This window comes from Drosophila tropicalis, unplaced genomic scaffold, assembly GCF_018151085.1.
Source record: "Drosophila tropicalis isolate 14030-0801.00 unplaced genomic scaffold, ASM1815108v1 contig_593, whole genome shotgun sequence".
In the NCBI taxonomy this organism is placed as follows: domain Eukaryota; kingdom Metazoa; phylum Arthropoda; class Insecta; order Diptera; family Drosophilidae; genus Drosophila; species Drosophila tropicalis.
Window position 1 is genome coordinate 20402121 of NW_027173070.1, and position 16739 is coordinate 20418859.

The 16739-nt window shown below is 40.5% G+C and overlaps 4 protein-coding genes across 7 annotated transcripts; 1 reads left to right on the plus strand and 3 right to left on the minus strand.

Annotated features, from left to right (window-relative positions):
• Positions 1 to 6: 6 nt before the first annotated feature.
• HPS1 (Hermansky-Pudlak syndrome 1 protein) lies at positions 7 to 2104 on the plus strand. Its single transcript, XM_068288714.1, is given in 2 exon segments — positions 7 to 870; positions 872 to 2104. Coding segments are annotated over 2 exon segments (1881 nt in total). The 5' UTR covers positions 7 to 69; the 3' UTR covers positions 1952 to 2104.
• On the minus strand, positions 1978 to 3372 carry LOC137575935 (transmembrane protein 177). The gene is made up of 3 exons (XM_068288716.1): positions 3050 to 3372; positions 2520 to 2976; positions 1978 to 2455 (listed from the first exon to the last, which is right to left on the minus strand). Exons 1-3 carry the CDS (start codon positions 3220 to 3222, stop codon positions 2114 to 2116), a joined length of 972 nt encoding a protein of 323 aa, XP_068144817.1. The 5' UTR covers positions 3223 to 3372; the 3' UTR covers positions 1978 to 2113.
• Positions 3373 to 3489: 117 nt separating this feature from the next.
• Positions 3490 to 5207, minus strand: U3-55K (U3 small nuclear riboprotein factor 55K). The gene is given in 5 exon segments (XM_068288715.1): positions 3490 to 3933; positions 4006 to 4203; positions 4264 to 5006; positions 5008 to 5076; positions 5139 to 5207. Coding segments are annotated over 5 exon segments (1434 nt in total). The 5' UTR covers positions 5193 to 5207; the 3' UTR covers positions 3490 to 3563.
• Positions 5208 to 5554: 347 nt separating this feature from the next.
• Pcf11 (Pcf11 cleavage and polyadenylation factor subunit) lies at positions 5555 to 16624 on the minus strand. 4 transcript variants are annotated; one of them, XM_068288713.1, is made up of 12 exons: positions 16481 to 16624; positions 15733 to 16020; positions 14424 to 14549; positions 14137 to 14352; positions 13735 to 14067; positions 12952 to 13675; positions 10146 to 10467; positions 9966 to 10077; positions 9796 to 9901; positions 7247 to 9727; positions 6713 to 7183; positions 5555 to 6619 (listed from the first exon to the last, which is right to left on the minus strand). In XM_068288713.1, exons 2-12 carry the CDS (start codon positions 15913 to 15915, stop codon positions 5838 to 5840), a joined length of 5856 nt encoding a protein of 1951 aa, XP_068144814.1. In that variant the 5' UTR covers positions 15916 to 16020; positions 16481 to 16624; the 3' UTR covers positions 5555 to 5837. The 4 variants fall into 4 exon arrangements, with proteins under 4 accessions (XP_068144814.1, XP_068144813.1, XP_068144812.1 ...); XM_068288712.1 differs by having other exon boundaries at positions 10146 to 10470; XM_068288711.1 differs by having other exon boundaries at positions 10146 to 10485.
• Positions 16625 to 16739: the final 115 nt, after the last annotated feature.

Genomic DNA, 16739 nt, shown 5'->3' on the forward strand with positions numbered 1-16739 from the left:
CATTAACCAACACAATCTGCACAAGTTTATATACTACTTCCTTATCTTAACGACTCTTGTGCCTCTATTATGAGCGCAGATAGCGAAAAAATAAACATGAACGGACTTATTGTGTTCAATAGTGCAAACGATGTTGTATATCAAAAGCTTAATACACCGCTTGGACAGAAAATACTGGATGTTGCCATCGCGCAAGGATTGCTGGCATCAGACACTACACTTTACTCCTGCAGCTCCTCCCACTCACTGGACAGCAATATCTTGCTGCAAATCTTCAGCCCAATCATTAGCTCCCAAAGAATCATGCATTATCAGTTCGACAATTGCTATGAAAGTTTGCAGTGTGACAAGGGATTCAATTTGGTTTTCGGGGATCTTTTGGGTTACACGTTTCTGAAGATTGGTCAATTGCCCATTGAGCAGTTGATGCGGCAACTGGGAGTGGCCATTACCCTGTCACGTTATTGCTATGGAGCGAACTTATTTGGCAGCCAGGCGGGAGCGATGCAACAGGAGTTATTAACGCAGTGCCTTGACTGCTATGAGATGCTGTTGTGGCAGGAGGAGCAAACCTATTTGCTTGAAGCCATGCCCAAGTTGCTCGTCAATTCAGATCTTAAGAGAACTATTCATCTAACATTGGATGCTACACTAGAACAACTGCGACAGGCAGGACAGACACGAGCACATGCGCTACTTATGGTTTCCCATAAATTGGTGGCTGCCTGTAGTACACGTCAAGCTCTACCATTGTCCGCAGCTGACCTTCTATTTCTGGGTATACTGGCGCGGACTTCAAATGCAACGAAATCATCATCTTCCTCATCTCCATCCCCATCACCAGTACAAACCCAGCGAGCTGTGGCAGTTTTTTTTGCAGGGAGTCTCACACGATGTTAATTCTGGCTGCGTGCCAAGCATAGTCCACATTTCCCGTCTGCCGGGTCATCAAGTGCTTCTACAGGTTATTGAATATGCAAATATGCCATTGACAAGTTGCATCTATGATGCCTTCTTTGTGCTTCACAAGATAATAGCTGTGCAGTTGCAAGGCGATTCAGATGCCCTTAAACCCGCCTATGAGAGTCTCGAATCATTTGTTGGTCAAACAATAACGGCACTCAAACGACATTTAAAGCAGCGTCCGGAAGATCTAGAAAATTGCATCAAGAAGTTCTTAATTAAATGGGAGAACTTACGCAAAATGTACACCGAATATTTCAAAAACTATGAGCGCGAATTATTAGTGAGGATTGAATCAAATATGTCATCGTTTGTGGAGGAACTGAAACAACTTTTCACATTAGCCTGTTGCGATAGCTCTAGTATACATCAGTTGGATCAACTATCGGACTCGGCCGCAATTGTGGAGGCGAAGCTATTGGAATTTTCGGAATTCTTGGCCGTAAAGGCCACACGCAATATCTCAATTGAGGCCTATCTAGAAGACTTTCCCGGCTTGGTACATTTTATTTATGTAAATCGCAGTTCAGGACAGATGTTGGCTCCTGATTTACGTGCAAATCAGCTGGTACCCAAAACAAAGCTTTGGAGTATGGTGGAAATGACTCGATCGTATCTTAAACGTGGTCAAACAACAGTAATATGGAAGGACAAGGCTTTTCATTACTCGTATTTCCTTTGGTTCGAAGATCAATCGGGTGGTGGAGGAATTCTTAAGTCATCTTTGGATCTGCAGACACATTTTCTAACCAGCAGCAATCAACCAATGAATGGGAGTCTAAAGCAGCAAGCTGAACCCGGTGCCCTAACCGTGGACTATTATCATGATCTGGCTGAACTATGTTTTCCCAAGATGTCGCCCGGTAAAGTAAGAGTCTATGAGTTATTTTGCATTCACTTGGGTTTGGTAACGGCCACATGTGCCGTTGAACATGCTCGCCGCTTAGTGGCCACCATTAGTGATGTAGTCGGCGATGAAAGTTTTTGAATCTCCTAGATATTACTCATTAATCATTCCATTTACAAGATGCTAGTCAATTTTATGGTTTTGGCATAGACAACCATCTATATATAAATATATCTATTTATAAAATTTTAGTTGTAATGTATAACTTATACAATAAATATAACCGATAAACAATTATGTTCTTTATGGCGTCTCTGGCGTGACGTGCTTTTGGGCTTCTTGCAGTTCCTGCCATCGCTCTGCAAAGAACGACTTCCGCGCTGTCAATGGCATTGATTTTTGCCTCAGCATATAATTTTCATTGCCCAGCGCTGTGTAAGTACTGTCTCCAATCAATGACCGCAGGGCCATGTTCTTTTTCAGCTGCTTGTCATAGTAGCTGACGCCTGCGGCCACAAATTGTGGACCCAAACTAGCAAGTTTCTTATCAATACTTGCATCTGTGGCTACTTGATTGTAATCCTTCATAAATGTCCAAGAGCCCAGTCCAAATAGTCCCAAAATGGAGTAAAGAACAAAGCGGACCTAGCAACGATCAAAATTACAAATTAGTTAGCAAATCGTTTCTTACTCCTTTAAGCCTGCTTACACTTCCATGACGTGCAAAGAGATTGAGACGCATGTTCAAATAGTGCCCCATCGTGTAGACCATTAGAAAATTAACGCTGGGAAAAATGGAGTTTAAGAGCAGGCGATGAGTTTGCAATTGTAGAACAGCTTTGCTAAGCCCAAAAATCTGCTCATCCTCAGTCAGGACAATAGCCTCCTCCAGCAGCTGGCCGCTAGGCGAACTCCAGTCTATTTTCTGATCCCGGAAACGAATATCTGCACGCTTAATTTCGCCAGCGTGAGCATAGGCATAGTTTACTGGTATGCCCAATGCAGCGCCAAAGCTATATTTCGTGGAGCCCGCTTGAAAGAGATCGAATCCAAATACACTGAACGGTTTCACAAATTTACGCTCAAAGCCATCTACTTCCAGTTTATCAAAAGCCTGCTGAAGTCGCTGACCCACTGCCTCTGGCACTGGTACTGCTATGCCATTTCTGTAATTTTTGAAGTACATACATATGTGCTTTAGCTTTCAAAAATGAACAAAACAAGTGAATTAGAATTTACTTATAGCATTGTACGAAGTCTTGGAAATATGACAAACCAAATGTTTGAGGAACAAAATTTCCAACGAATAAGCTAACAGTGAGTGTTCCGGCTGCATAAAACACAAATTTGCGTCCATTGTAAGTCTTAAAGTATGGAAAGAGACCGCCTTTCCCTGTCGGTTGCTTTTGCATTTTAATTACTTGACAGTTAATCAGGTGGCCAAGAAAATATGCCTGCCCTATAAGGACTCTTTAATAAATATGAATTTATTTATAATAAAACAAACGGGCAGGATTTATTGAAAATTTTGGAATATATGTTTTATAACCAACGGACAACAGCTGAGGAAATATTAGTAGTGCTGTATAAAGCAACTACAAAATTAGTGTTGAAAAAAAATATATGAAATTTAACACTGGTAAATAAAAATACCCTTAACAAAGATGTTTACAAATAAATTCAAATTTTAAAATTTCCTGATTTATTTACTTAACAACTTTTGTCTTGGGTCTATACAGCTATTAGGGAAAACTTATTTGCTCGTATCTAACTTAATGTCAACTACAACTACTTGGTTTTTGGCCTCTTTATGCCGCCACCAGCGGCCAAGACGGTGTTCCTGGCCAACGGCCACATACAACTTTGTGCCATCAGCATTGAAAGTCAGACCATTAATAAATCCTGGCATTGGTATGCTTTGAATCTGTTGTATCTTGCGAGCATTGGGATTGGTTTGCCAGAGTCTAAGACAACCATCGCATGATCCCGTGGCTACCAAATCCGTATTGACCACCACAGCAATGGCTGTTATCCAGTTAGGCACGCCATTTTCTCCAAGTCCATGAGCCAGTTGGTTGGTACAAATTGGTTTCTTTTTTAAAGCACTCCACAGACTGAAGGCTCTACAATAATTTCAGAAACACAATATTGTTTAAAAACAGTTAATAAACTATTAGTTGTGGCTTAGGACCTACCCATCTACTCCACCGGATACAAAATGCTCATCATTGATAAGTCTGACAACCTCTATGCTATCACGATGGCCATTGTAAATTAGCTGCGACTCCTCGGTTATCTTCCAGATGCGCAAGGAGCAGTCCGAACCGCCAGCGGTTATGGCTCGTTCTCGGCTTAAAGCATCTATACTGGTTACACCTGTCTGGTGCCCAAATCTGCAATTAAATGAAATTAGATGTCTAAAACAGAAAAGTCATTTTACTGTCTTGACTTACAAACTCTCCACGTAGGCCATTTCGTCAAGAGACCAGATTTTCACGGAACGATCTTTAGCAGCGGAATACAACTCATGGGTGCCTTTGCGGAATACCAGCGCTGCAACAGTGTCCCTGTGACCCTTGAACGTCTTCAAATGTTTTAATGTTTGTGGACACCAGATTTGGATGTGCGGTCCACCTTCGGCCAAAGCTAAATACTTCATGTCCGTGGAGAGGCTAATGGCTATGATATGAGAGCGTCGTTTCTTGCCTGTTTCGGGTTCATCACGATGTGGCAAGACATCGGATTTAGCTAACACCTTGCCACTATCTGTGCACCATTTCAAAAGAAATTGGGATTTGGCGCCCGTAAACAAGATTTTACCATCCGGACTAAGGGCCAAGGAACACAATGGCAAGTGGTGTAATTTATGCTTGAGTATTGTGTGTGCGGAACAGGATTTAACAGATCCCGCTATGTTTCTTCTTAATCGACCTACACTGTCAAGATATTCCGTCTGCAGACGCTGTTCTACACTTTGACTCAGCTCACGATCCTCTGCACGATCCGCCTCTTGCTTTTCAATCTCCGAAAGGTACTGTTTGGCTAGCCGGAGACGTTTGTCTTGTGGGGTTTCTTCTTCGCCCTCATCAGAGGAAAAAGCAAGAGTGTTGCCGCCATCTCCCACATCGCTTTTGTATTCCTCATCTTCACTGGCAATCTCTTCATCTTCCACCTTAGAGCGACGAGATTTTTTTTGCGATAGGGGGTGCCGTCCCCGTTCCTGGAGTTTTTCCAGACTTTTTGCCGCTTCCTTTAATTTGAGGGTTCTTTTGAGGAAAAAAACATTTAGCTATATGGAGGAAACTTTTTATTTCTGTTATTCGTTTACCTTGCGTTTTTTATTAGCCTTTGCGCCGGGCTTAAGGAAAAAAGAGGAGGACATTATTTGATTTTTATTTAAAGAATGGCTGTAAACAACAAAAATTTAAATGCCCACGTGCAGTAAAGAAACTTTGAATATACGGCAACCCTGTGAAAGGTTTCATTTTCAATCAGCTGCTTTTCTCTACCGTACTCAACACTGATTATGGTGCCCATATACTAAACCATTAAGGGTACTTCTATTTACGCGGGTATTGACTATTCAAAATCATTTTAGCGGAGAGTCAAATCTAAGAAATAATTATTAAGTTTTTGAAATAATTAACAACATAGTTCTTGCTTTACCATAATGCAAAATCTTTATTTAAGTATTGAATAGATGTATATATAATCGAGAGGATTTATAAACCATTTTGTATTGAATTCAGTTTTTAATGTTCCTTTCTTTTATTATTTTACACGATTTCACAATGATTAAGTAAATTGGTTGAATTCGGTGTTATAAAATTATCACAAATTAATGTATACTCTCTGTAAATATGTTGTTTTTGTTTTTATTAAATGTTGTATTTCTTTTTCTGTAATAAATTAAGTTGACCAAGGCGTTAGCCTGCGGGGGTACCTACCTAAAACTAAGTAACGGTAATTGTGTTAAAAAAAATGTGAATCAAATATGTTTAGGAATTATATCTGCTGCATTCATGCTTTACATAATCGAGCACAGACCGGATGTTTCGGTACCGTTTTGCACTGTCTTCGTCTTCTTCAGCGTAACATTGCGCAATGCTGGCTTAAGCTCAATGATCGGCTCTGGATCGGCAGAAGCTTCGACAACAGCAGGCGTAGCGGATGCAGTGGTGGAGGCAGCGACAGGCGCTGGCGTTGTCACCACTGTTGATGGCACTGAAGATGATGTTAATCCTGAAGTTGGATTATGATTACTATTACTGCTGCTGGTAACATAACTGCCAATGACCGAAATGGAGCTGATGACGCCGCTGCTGCTGCTGCTGGAGGTGATCTTGGGCGCAAATGTATTGCCACCGCAGAGAACTGGAATTGTGGAAATGGTTTGAATGGCACTCGCCTGTTGCTGATGCTGTGAGGAGGCGGCTGTCGCAGCCGGGTCTGATGCCGACTGGCCTCCAATCACACTAATCGCCGACACGACATCCACAGTTCCCGATCCGGCGCTGGTTGTTGCAGTGGTGGCCGTGGTGGTGGCGGTGGTGTTGGAGGAGGCACTATTATGACTATTACTATTTGAATTCTTAGTGATATTTATTTTTATTTTATTAACTATGCTAGCCAAAGGTAAAGCCGGCGCCGGTCCAGCTGCGCTTAGATTATGGGTGGACTCTGGCTCAGTCTCTTCCAACGTTTTCTCCTTGCCATTCTCAACATCCTCATCCCCGAGCGAGGCTACCGATGCGGGTCGCTCTAGGGTGGCTGGCGAAGCCGAGGAGCCAATGGTTTGTGTTTGTGTTTCTACATAGTTTGCAAATTTAAGCGAAGTTTGAGCAATTGCGTCATTATCATAATCATGATACTTAGCTGTTCGTTTTGCTGATTTACACTTACCGCTACTATTTATAGAGATCTCATCCAATGGAAGGGGCAGCAATGGTACCACAGTGCCCACGTCTTCGAAGCCATCATCTTCATCCTCTTCCTCTTCGTCATCGTCTTTAGGTTCTTCTTTGATTTTTACATTCAGCAGTGGTTTTTCTACATATGTGTCTAGATCGGTGAAGGGAATGTGTGGCTCTTTAATTTCCACATCGGATTCATCATCATTATCCGAATGCTTATTGTTAACCTGCTTTTCGTTTTCCACCTCTGCACCTTTTACTACCTCTGCCACTACCTCCAATGAGGCGGGTTTTTCTTGAGATGACTCATCATTGACGCCGCCCATTTCTAACCGTGTCACATTGGCAGGCACATACTCATCATCATCATCGTCGACGATTTCCGTGACACTGGGCTCTTCGTTGGGTAATACTATGACGTCATCGTCGTCATCATCAAAGCTGTGCTTGGCATTGCCATCTAATGCAGAAAGGAAGGCAATAAATTTTCGAAAACCGTTATTTTCATATTCGTAGCACTTACCCTCATCGTCGTCATCGAGATCTTCCACTTTAATCAAGATATCCATGGCATTATCATCGCTGTTGTTCATATCCAAGTCTTTCTTAGAGGCAGCCTTTGCCTCGTCTTCGTTTTTGGACGGAGGATTTAGTGACGTTTTATAGTCTTCGTAGCACAATGGATGATAGATTTTGTCCTCTACGCGTATGGCACTGCGCAAATGCCACTCTTCTAGCTCCTCGTTGTAAAACTGTTCGAATTTTTCGTGGCACATGTCGCAACAGCGATCGACATCATCAGCTCCAGCCGGACAGGTTGGAACTGGGGAATCCATTGAACGTTGTTGGGATAGATCATCAAAAGCATCGGCCGTTGTTCCTCCCGATCCCTGGGCTTCCAAGAAATTCTTTTCACGCTCCTCCATATCTTCAATTTCTTCGTATTGACGCCAATCATTGAGGTCATAGTACCAGCGCCTAGAGGTGGCCTTCCGGTTAGTGTCACGATCTCGTCGGTTTTGTCGGAAATGCCAGTCTAAATGTTGGCTATACTTAATGGTCTGTTCAGGAGGGAAACGGACACCACAACTGCTGCACTGCATTCCCAGATAAAGGGTAGCCACTACCGCCGTTTGACGAGTTTTTATGGTCTCTGGTTTGTTGAGCTCGATGCGTTGGATAGGCTCAACGGGTGAGACGGCTGAAGATTCATCCGCTGGAGCAGCTGCATTGCCAGGAACGACTGCGGCGGCGGATGAAGCGCTGGCTGGGGCTCCGGCACCAGCTACAGAACCAGCAGGGACAGTTGCTGCAGCGGGCACTGCTGCTCCTCCACCAATAATACCCGAGGAAACAAGTTTCTGGAACAGTTCATCAATATTTAGATTGCTGAGGGCAGCTGCAGCTGCTGGTAGGGTCACAGCTGGAGCGCTGATTGTTGATGCTACATCCAAAACTGGAGCAACGACACCAATACTGGGGGCAATTGGTGCTGTAGGCGGAGGTGGAGTAGGTTTAACTATCAATGGTGGTGGTTGAGGTGGCTCTGCCGGTGCATCTGTCTTGATATAAACCATATCGGCAACATGAGTCCTGCCGGCTACCACACCCTTGGGCAGGGTACCAAATCTAATAAAACAGCTTCGTCCTCCGTTTAGTTTTATACCTTTGGGCAAGCCGCCATATTCAATCCTTTGTAATTGTCCGTCCATTAGAGCATATTGAAAACTGTCCACAAATTGCAACGAATGCTGCTCGGCTCCCAATTGAAAGTTTTGCTGGCGTGCATCCAAAAATAGCGGAATAATTGTATGGGCATCCACAATCATGTTTATTTTACCCACTACCAAGTCTCGACGAATGCGTCCAATGTCGACATTGGGTGGCGGACCTTCAGCTTTCAACACGTGCAATTTGTTACCAATGGGCAGGGAGACGGCGGGACCACCAAAATAGATCTCGTACCAATGGTCATCGATGTAAAGCTCACGGGAAGGGAAACCAAAACGTATACGATGCAATTGTCCATCCAATTGAAAGGGCTTATATTCATCGTTGAAATTTAAAGGTAGGGGATCATTGTTGTCAATGAGGATAACTCGTTGACCATGCTGGAAGCCAATTTCGTGTGGCTCATCGCCGTCCATGAAAATTACGGCTACCTGGTTGTAGAAACGTATCTCCTTGGAACCGCCATCGATGGTAATGCTGCGCACCACATCAGCCATGGGATTATCAAATGAATTGATGGCCTTGGTAATGCCAAGATTCGGAGCGGGTGGTGGTACCGGAGGCATGGGAATCATTGAAGGAGTGTGTGTTGGATGAGGTTGCATTACGCCCATTACCATGGCTGGTGGCGGCTGTTGCCATGGCATGCCACGGAAATTAGATTGCGGTGGTCCTCCACCGTTTCCATTCGGTCCTCCTCTTTTATTTACGTTGTTATTATTATTTGCTAATTGCCAAGCAGCCCTTTGCGCTGCAACAGGATCAGCAACTTGATCGCCCCATTTGCTTGGCTTGCGTCTTTTGTTTTCCCTTTCCCTCTTGTTATTAAGGGGCGGCCTCTCCACTCGCTTCGACGATGTTGTCTCAGCCGATGCCGCTGTCGATTGCTCATCATATCTGGGTGAGCCTTCGCTGCGTGGCGAACCGACTTCACGATGAAGATGATTCTCATTACCCTTAAGTTTGGGTATACGCTTGCGCAGAACAGCTTCCTTTGCTGCATTGCGTTCCACATCGACCACTACGTCCATATCTTTACTGCCCCGTTGGCGACGCGAAGCCTCTTTCAATTTGCCGCTTTCGTTAATTGCCACCACCTTTTGGACGAGATCCTTGTATTGCTCCTGATTCATGCCATTATTTTGAAATATCTCCTGTGCTTGGCTAAGAATTGTGCGCACCTTTTCGTCATGAGCCTCCTGCGAATCATCACTGTTTCTAAGCTCGGCTAGCTGTTTAAGACGTTGCGCCACAGGATGCTCCTTGGGTTTATCTGGAATTTAGAAAAATCAAATGTATTTTGGACGACCATAACACTGGATGCTTACTTTCTGTACATACCTTTATCGGCCATCTTTTGGCTTTCACGCACAGACTTGGACACCCGGGCCCGCAGTTCTTCCAAAGTAGCCTTTTTCGGTGGAGAAACAACTTTTGATGTTGCCAGCTGCAAAAGAATCAAAAGTTTCGTGAATTCTACGTAAAATGTGGTCTCCCTTTTAGTGGAATACCTTATTAGTATCACAATTATCCATCGAATCATCTTCTAGCACAATAACCGGTCCGGCCAGAGTAGCACTAGGAATAACACGTCTTAGATCCACATCTTCGCTGCCGAAAAGACTGAAAAGTAAGATTAATTTCAGTTTTTATTGTCGGTTAACATGTACAAAATTTTTTTTATGACTTACGTATCCAGTTTGGCAGATTTACTACGTTTTTGCTGCGGCGGTAGTTCATCGTCATCTAGAATTTCGGATACGGCTGGCTCAGCAGGTCGCTTCTCGCCAGGACCACCACCAGGAGTTGAAACCGGTAACAAATTGTTTATGACATCCGATGATACATTACCCGAACGTGACAATGAGGAGCTGCCGCTAGTTGTAGTTGTGGCGGTGGTGGTAGATGAGGCCCCAGCCGCTGATGATGAGAATGAAGAGGGCACTGGCGATGGTGATGATTGCTTGACTGACGACGATGCTGGGATTAGCAGTGATAATGGTGTTGCTGTAGCTGCTGTTGATAGATACGCTGTAGATTTTTCGAATTTATTTAACGGCTTTTGTATTTTGAACGACACTTTTGTGGGCAATTTGGATGCGGATGAAGCCATAGAGGCGATACTACTATTAACTGTGGTTGTGGTTGATGATGTTGTTGTTGTTGGTGATGTAGTGCTGCTGCGGGCGTTGATGAGTCCTGCTCCAGCATGAACTTTTGTTGCAGCAACAGCTGGCGGTAAAGTTGCTGTGATTATTGAGATTTTTGGAGGAGGTGGCGTTTGTGGCCGCCTCAAATCAATGTCCATACTCGAGGCCTCTATAAGCGGCGGACTTGAAGTTTCTTTATCTGAAGGCGGAGGAGCATGGCCTAGTTCAAGTATGTGAAATTTGTCTAGAAAAATTCATTTTGCTTTCTATTGCGATTTTTTGTTTTTTGTGGGGAGGAATATTTTTTTTTTACTTGGCACATAAAAACAACCAAAGAAAATTATTAAAAATTAAAAAAACCAAAAAAAATATGCATCAGCTTGTGCAATAAAAGGAAATCAAATGAAAATAAAACTCAAATTAAAACAGTGGAAAGGAAAATCTTTAGAAACGAGGCCAACAAAAGAAACAACACATCAACCGGAAAGCACACAACAACTTAAAATTTGAGAGAATAATTTTCGGATTGTCTTTTGGTTTTTTCATGGGTTAAAAAGGATTTAAAAAAAAATAAATAAATAGTAACATAAACAACTAATTCTAGTGATAACAATGATAAATAAAAATTAATAATAATAATAATAAAAACAAAGTGCCGTTCTACAAATACAAAAGTTAAATCATATAGATAATATATATAGGATATATACACAAATACACAACCAGCTAAATACTTTTAGATCTTAAAATGAAATTGTTTTCTTTTGTGATTACTTTGTTTCACTTTTGCGTTTAAGTTTACACGTGATCAACAAACAAATTAAAACTGCAATCTTTATTTGTTTCATTTTTAGGTTCTTTTTGATTAAAATTTTTTTAAATTTTAGTTTATACTTTTCTTTCAGTCAATCATCTAATAAAGTTGTGTGTTATCAGGTACATTTTTACACATAGGTTTTTCTTTCTTCATTATAACATTTGAGACTTAAAATTACACCAAAAGGCGGCACCTGGCGGTTAAATTATTTGTGTAGCTTTTTGCATTTTAAATTAAAACAACTCGGAATGCAAAAGGTTTTTAAATGTATTTTTTATTGGAACTTGTTGACTTTTTGATCGTTTAGGGTTTAGTTTTCTTTTTTTTTTTTATTTAATTTAGCTAAAATTCGTAATGTTTTCTTCATTTCAATTGTTGACTTGTTTAAAAATGATTCTTAATTATTAAAAAAAGGTTTTTAAATGGCATAGTATAATAAATATGAATAAAACTTTATAATGTCATTTTCAAAGGAGAGGCGACATTTTAGAGTGGCAATAAATAGCAAAATAGCATCAAAAAAAGAAAAGAAAATTGACACCCAAGAACTATCGGCTCATTATATGTATTAATATGGAAATAAAACATCACAGGTGTTTATCACAGTATATCACAGAAACACGCTAAGTCAACCTCTGAATATGTAGTTAAATCTCTTTATCATGAAGAATCAATTTAACAAAAATCTAAATGATAGGAGCCAGTAAAATAAATGAAGTTATTAAAATTTAGTTTCTATTTCGGGCAAATAGGTTTAGTCTGGTCTAAATTGATCCGGTTAAATCCAGACATTAACAGATATATAAAACTAACAAAAGTTTAATTCCAAAGCAATCGCGTCAAAAGTAACGAAGTTGTTCATAAAAGTCACGGTGTTTGTTCGATCTTTCCTGTGGGTGCTATATGATATAGTCACCCGAGCTTGATCAAATTTGGCACAGTCATTTATAGGTGTAATTAACTCACCATTTAATTTCATGACAATAGCTCTGAAAATAAAGTTCGTACAGACGGACGGACGGACACGGCTATATAAACTTGACTCGTCCTACTGATTAAGAAAATATATATATACTTTATATTGGCGGAAATGCTTCATTTTATGCGTAGCACAATTCTGACCAAAATTAATATATCCTATAAAAATTATTCGAAAAACTGATAATTCAGCTGTTTAGAAAGTCTTCTTTGATCTGTCCATGACCGAAGTATTTACCCAACTTTAACATCTCAAAACCAGAATTTTTTCGAGTTAAATTTACGATAATAAATGTAAATGGAAAACGACCGTACACACATAAGGAAGAAAATTTGAATTCCACACAAGAACAAAAGCTTTTTAAACACATACGCCGACAAGATTACCCCCGTCCTTTGTATGCCACATGTGCCTGCCTATAAGCCAGGTGTGCCGCCAATTTGGTTTGTAATTTCGGTATAAATCATCAACTACTTGGCCTGTACTTTGGCTACTTTGAACTGATTTTATGGCTAACAAATGTGAGATAAGGATTAAAATTTGTTTCTTACGTTTCTCTAAATCATTCACAATGATTGCTTTGATTGATGTTGCGGTATTTGGAATCGTTGATGCTGCTGCTATTGATGATGATGGAGAAGCTGAAGGAACCTTTAATTTCTCTGGAGATCTACGCATATCAACATCCACAAAGAGGGGTGAACGACTTCGAGATCGAGTGGACGACGACGTTGATGACTTGCTACGTAATCCACTCGATGAGGCTTTTTGTGAAGCATTTCGCTTGGACTTTGATGGTGAACTGGCCGGTGAGTTACTTTTACGTTTAGATGTTGCTGTTGAGGGCGATCCATTACGTGCATATCGATCTGAGGAAAGCTCTTTGGAAGTGGAGTGCTTGGATGATCGCTTGGTTGGTGATCCCTTATGTCTGCTATCTGATCCCGATGAGGATGAAGACGCTGTGGAACTTTTTGATTCACTACGCTTGCGACTAGAATTGGATGAAGAGGAACTGCCGCGATGTGGGCTACTGCTGCTCTTGCTGGAGCGACTGCCGCCGCTGTTGCGATTAGGTGATTTGCTGCGTGAGCGACTAGACTTTTGAGAAGAGGAACTGGAGGCTTTGGCTTCCAAGCGTGGGTCAGAACGCAAAGGTGCAGCCATGGGACCATTTTGAGATTGCATTTGACGTGCCAAGCGAGGATCTCGATGTCGTACCGAGTTAAGCAGAGCAGGATTAACGGGATGGACTTTTGGCTTTACAGCAGATGCCTATAAAAAGAATACAAATTATGTTCTTACGACAAATATTTTGATGGATTCACACATACTTGTTGCTGTTGTGGTCCAGGCAGACTTGGCACAGCTCCAGACCCGGTTGGCCGGGCATTGCGTATGCCACCACTACCACTACTAGGTGCTTCCATAACTGGAGGAGGACGCATTGTCGTTGGTGGGGTTGGTGCTGGCATCAATATAGGATTTGTCGGCCCTTGTATTGCATCTGTGGCCTGATTTAGCTGTCTCTCTTGCTCTTCCAAATGCTTTTTGGTCTGCTCCAGCTCTAGTTCCAATTTACGCTTCTTTAGTTCCAGTAGCTCTCGGGTTTTGGCCTGAAGTATCTCCTCCATATCGCTGGGAAGAGTGGGCACAGTAACCATACCCTATTGGAAAAGAAAATATCAAACATTGGTTTAATCGCAAGATCGCAAAATAAGACATGTTAATCTAACCGTTTTGAGGAAATTCGGATTAACATGTATGGCCGGATTTACATGTATTTTGGTCGTTGGTTGTTTGGCCGTAATGGGCCAATTGTTATCCAAGCGCTTCACTTTTACATCCAGTTCATATAATTTAGATGGTGGGAACACCTCATTCCATGTTTGACGCAAAGCATACATGCGCTCCCTTACCTTCTCCAGCACCTGACTCTGAGAATGCTGGACCTGGGAACACGTGTTAGATTATATATGTATATAGTTAGATGTAGATTATTATGATTAGTCCAGCCACTTACCGATTCAAAGGCAGTCAGAAATATGTTGACAATACATTGCCCAAATAGCTGGACGTAACTGCTTTTCACATTCTTAATTATTGAATCAATTAAATATAGGATGGGCAATTTGAACTCGGGCGGCACCTGTTAGGGGGAATGGGAATTTGGGTTGGTGTAAAAATATATAAAAGGTAAGAATCGAGCGAAAAAAAAAACACATAACAAGCGCGCCAGATTGAGCAAACAGTTTATATAAAAAAAAAATTAAGGAACGACAGACAGACACATCCAACGACGATCAGCAGGAGCAACTGATGAGCCCTAAAGTGAAATCAAATCTAGACAGGAAAACTAACTAGCTATATTATGCAAAAAAGCGCCGATTAAATCATATGAATCCTAATTCCATATTTTTAATTATCTCCCATGGGTAGTATATAATCCGATTAATATTGAATGAATCGTGTTTCAATCTTTTTTAGGATACTTTTTGACTTCGAAGAGAAACGTATAAATTTGGGGAATAAAATTTAACTTTCGGTTTTAAAGAGTTGTATAAATAAATGTTGCTAACATATACATATGTTCTACTTATGTTAATGTATTTTGAAGATATTTTGTATATAATATATGATCCTCTAAAATTTACGTGTTAAATCTACGTTTACAATGTTTCGCCAAAAAAAAAGGGGATTAAAATTTTGTTCTGCCATACAAAAATTTTGCCTTTTACTATTTTTTTTTCTATTATTTTTGTAAGCAATGTTTTTTTGTATTAAATAAAAGACAGCTTGATGACAATTGTTTCAGTATTTTCTGTTTTTATTAAATTTTTTCTTTTTTATTTAGTTTAGTTATTTACGCTTTATGCGGTTTACTTATTTATTTTTTTTTTATTCCGTTTCTGAACTAAGGAAGAGGAAATAAAGAAGATTTAAATTTCTTACCTTGGTAGAGGAGTTCTTAAAAAGATCAGTCTTCGGCTTGATACCCAAGGGTTATAATTATTTTTCTTCTCGTTGTGTGTGTTTATTTATTAGATGGATTGGGTGGTGTCAAGGAAGATGAGGATTTGGAATACGATTAGTAAGTTTCCTCGAATTTCCCATCCGTTTGGTAATGAATAAACACACAAAACCAAGAGTAGACAACTATTTTCCTAAGCAAATACACATACACACACACACACACATACACACATGGAAAGGTATTCTCAAATTCTGGGTACAACTATCACTGGATCTCACTGACATCGCCTGCGAATGTGTCCGTGTGGGCGAGCGCATGTTTTTAATTTAGAAAAATTTTGTTTGTGCGTTTTGTTAACCTGGCTAATGTAATATTCCACCACTCGAACTATAACACGGGCATAGTTGATGTTTTCCTCCGCCAACATGGTCAACATATTAATCAATGGCTTGCTATTGCAATTCAAATCCTGCAGACTGGATAAATACTCCTCACCAATACGTCGCTCATCATCGCGATACGATTGAAATAGTTGGTCCATGGTGATACAATCCGGATGATCCTAGTTGCAATCCTTATCCTGATCCTTCGACTTGTGACTTAGTCAAGTCAAACAAAAAAATATTTGGCAGTTATAAAATAATAGCTGAAAAAAGTTAAGGAAGGCAAAAATTAGTATAAACCAGCATTGGCAAATGGGGAAAAAAATATTTCGCAAATTTTTCTTTGTTGATACACTAACGCACACAAGAGTAAATAAATCACGCGTCTGCACACACACACAAACACACAGAACACATAAAACACACACAGATGGAAGAAAAATTTCAATATGGCGGCCACCCGTAATTTTTTATTTCGTCCAAACGCCAAACCAATGGTATTTTCGAAGACACCATAAATTAGTTTACAAGAAAATAAACATACGTTTTGAAGTATTTACACTTTTTATGCTTAAATATTGTTAATTGTACTTTTTTACAGGTTTTTAACCCAATGGTCTAGACATCGCCACGTTTATTTCACCAATACATCTATATATAATTACACGCACGCACTTGAATATTTTAACTACTTTTAATCCTTTTTTATAATGATACACGTACCTTTTTTTAATAATACATTTGTACAATCAGTTCAACGCACTTTATTGTAATGAAAATCAATTTTTAAGCACTTAAAATATAAAAAATTGAAGCGTTTGAAAACTTTCACGTAACAACTGCGATGTATTTTTTTTTGTGTGTTTGCGTTCGTGTCTGTAAGAGATGAGCAGTTTGTTCTCGTTGGCTATACACGTAGATAATTACTTTATGTACATGAAACATCGACAGTTGGTACCGATAACTTATCGACAACTTATCA

Coding starts and splice junctions, on each gene's coding strand:
- LOC137575935 (XM_068288716.1), bottom strand. CDS start 3,222: ATGCAAAAGCAACCGACAGGGAAAGGCGGTCTCTTTCCATACTTTAAG. Junction 2,977..3,049: donor GACTTCGTACAATGCTATAA/GTAAATTCTAAT, acceptor CAAAAATTACAG/AAATGGCATAGCAGTACCAG. Junction 2,456..2,519: donor TCTTTGCACGTCATGGAAGT/GTAAGCAGGCTT, acceptor GATCGTTGCTAG/GTCCGCTTTGTTCTTTACTC.
- Pcf11 (XM_068288710.1), bottom strand. CDS start 15,915: ATGGACCAACTATTTCAATCGTATCGCGATGATGAGCGACGTATTGGT. Junction 10,078..10,145: donor AAATCTGCCAAACTGGATAC/GTAAGTCATAAA, acceptor CTTACTTTTCAG/TCTTTTCGGCAGCGAAGATG. Junction 6,620..6,712: donor GATCTCTATAAATAGTAGCG/GTAAGTGTAAAT, acceptor CAAACTATGTAG/AAACACAAACACAAACCATT.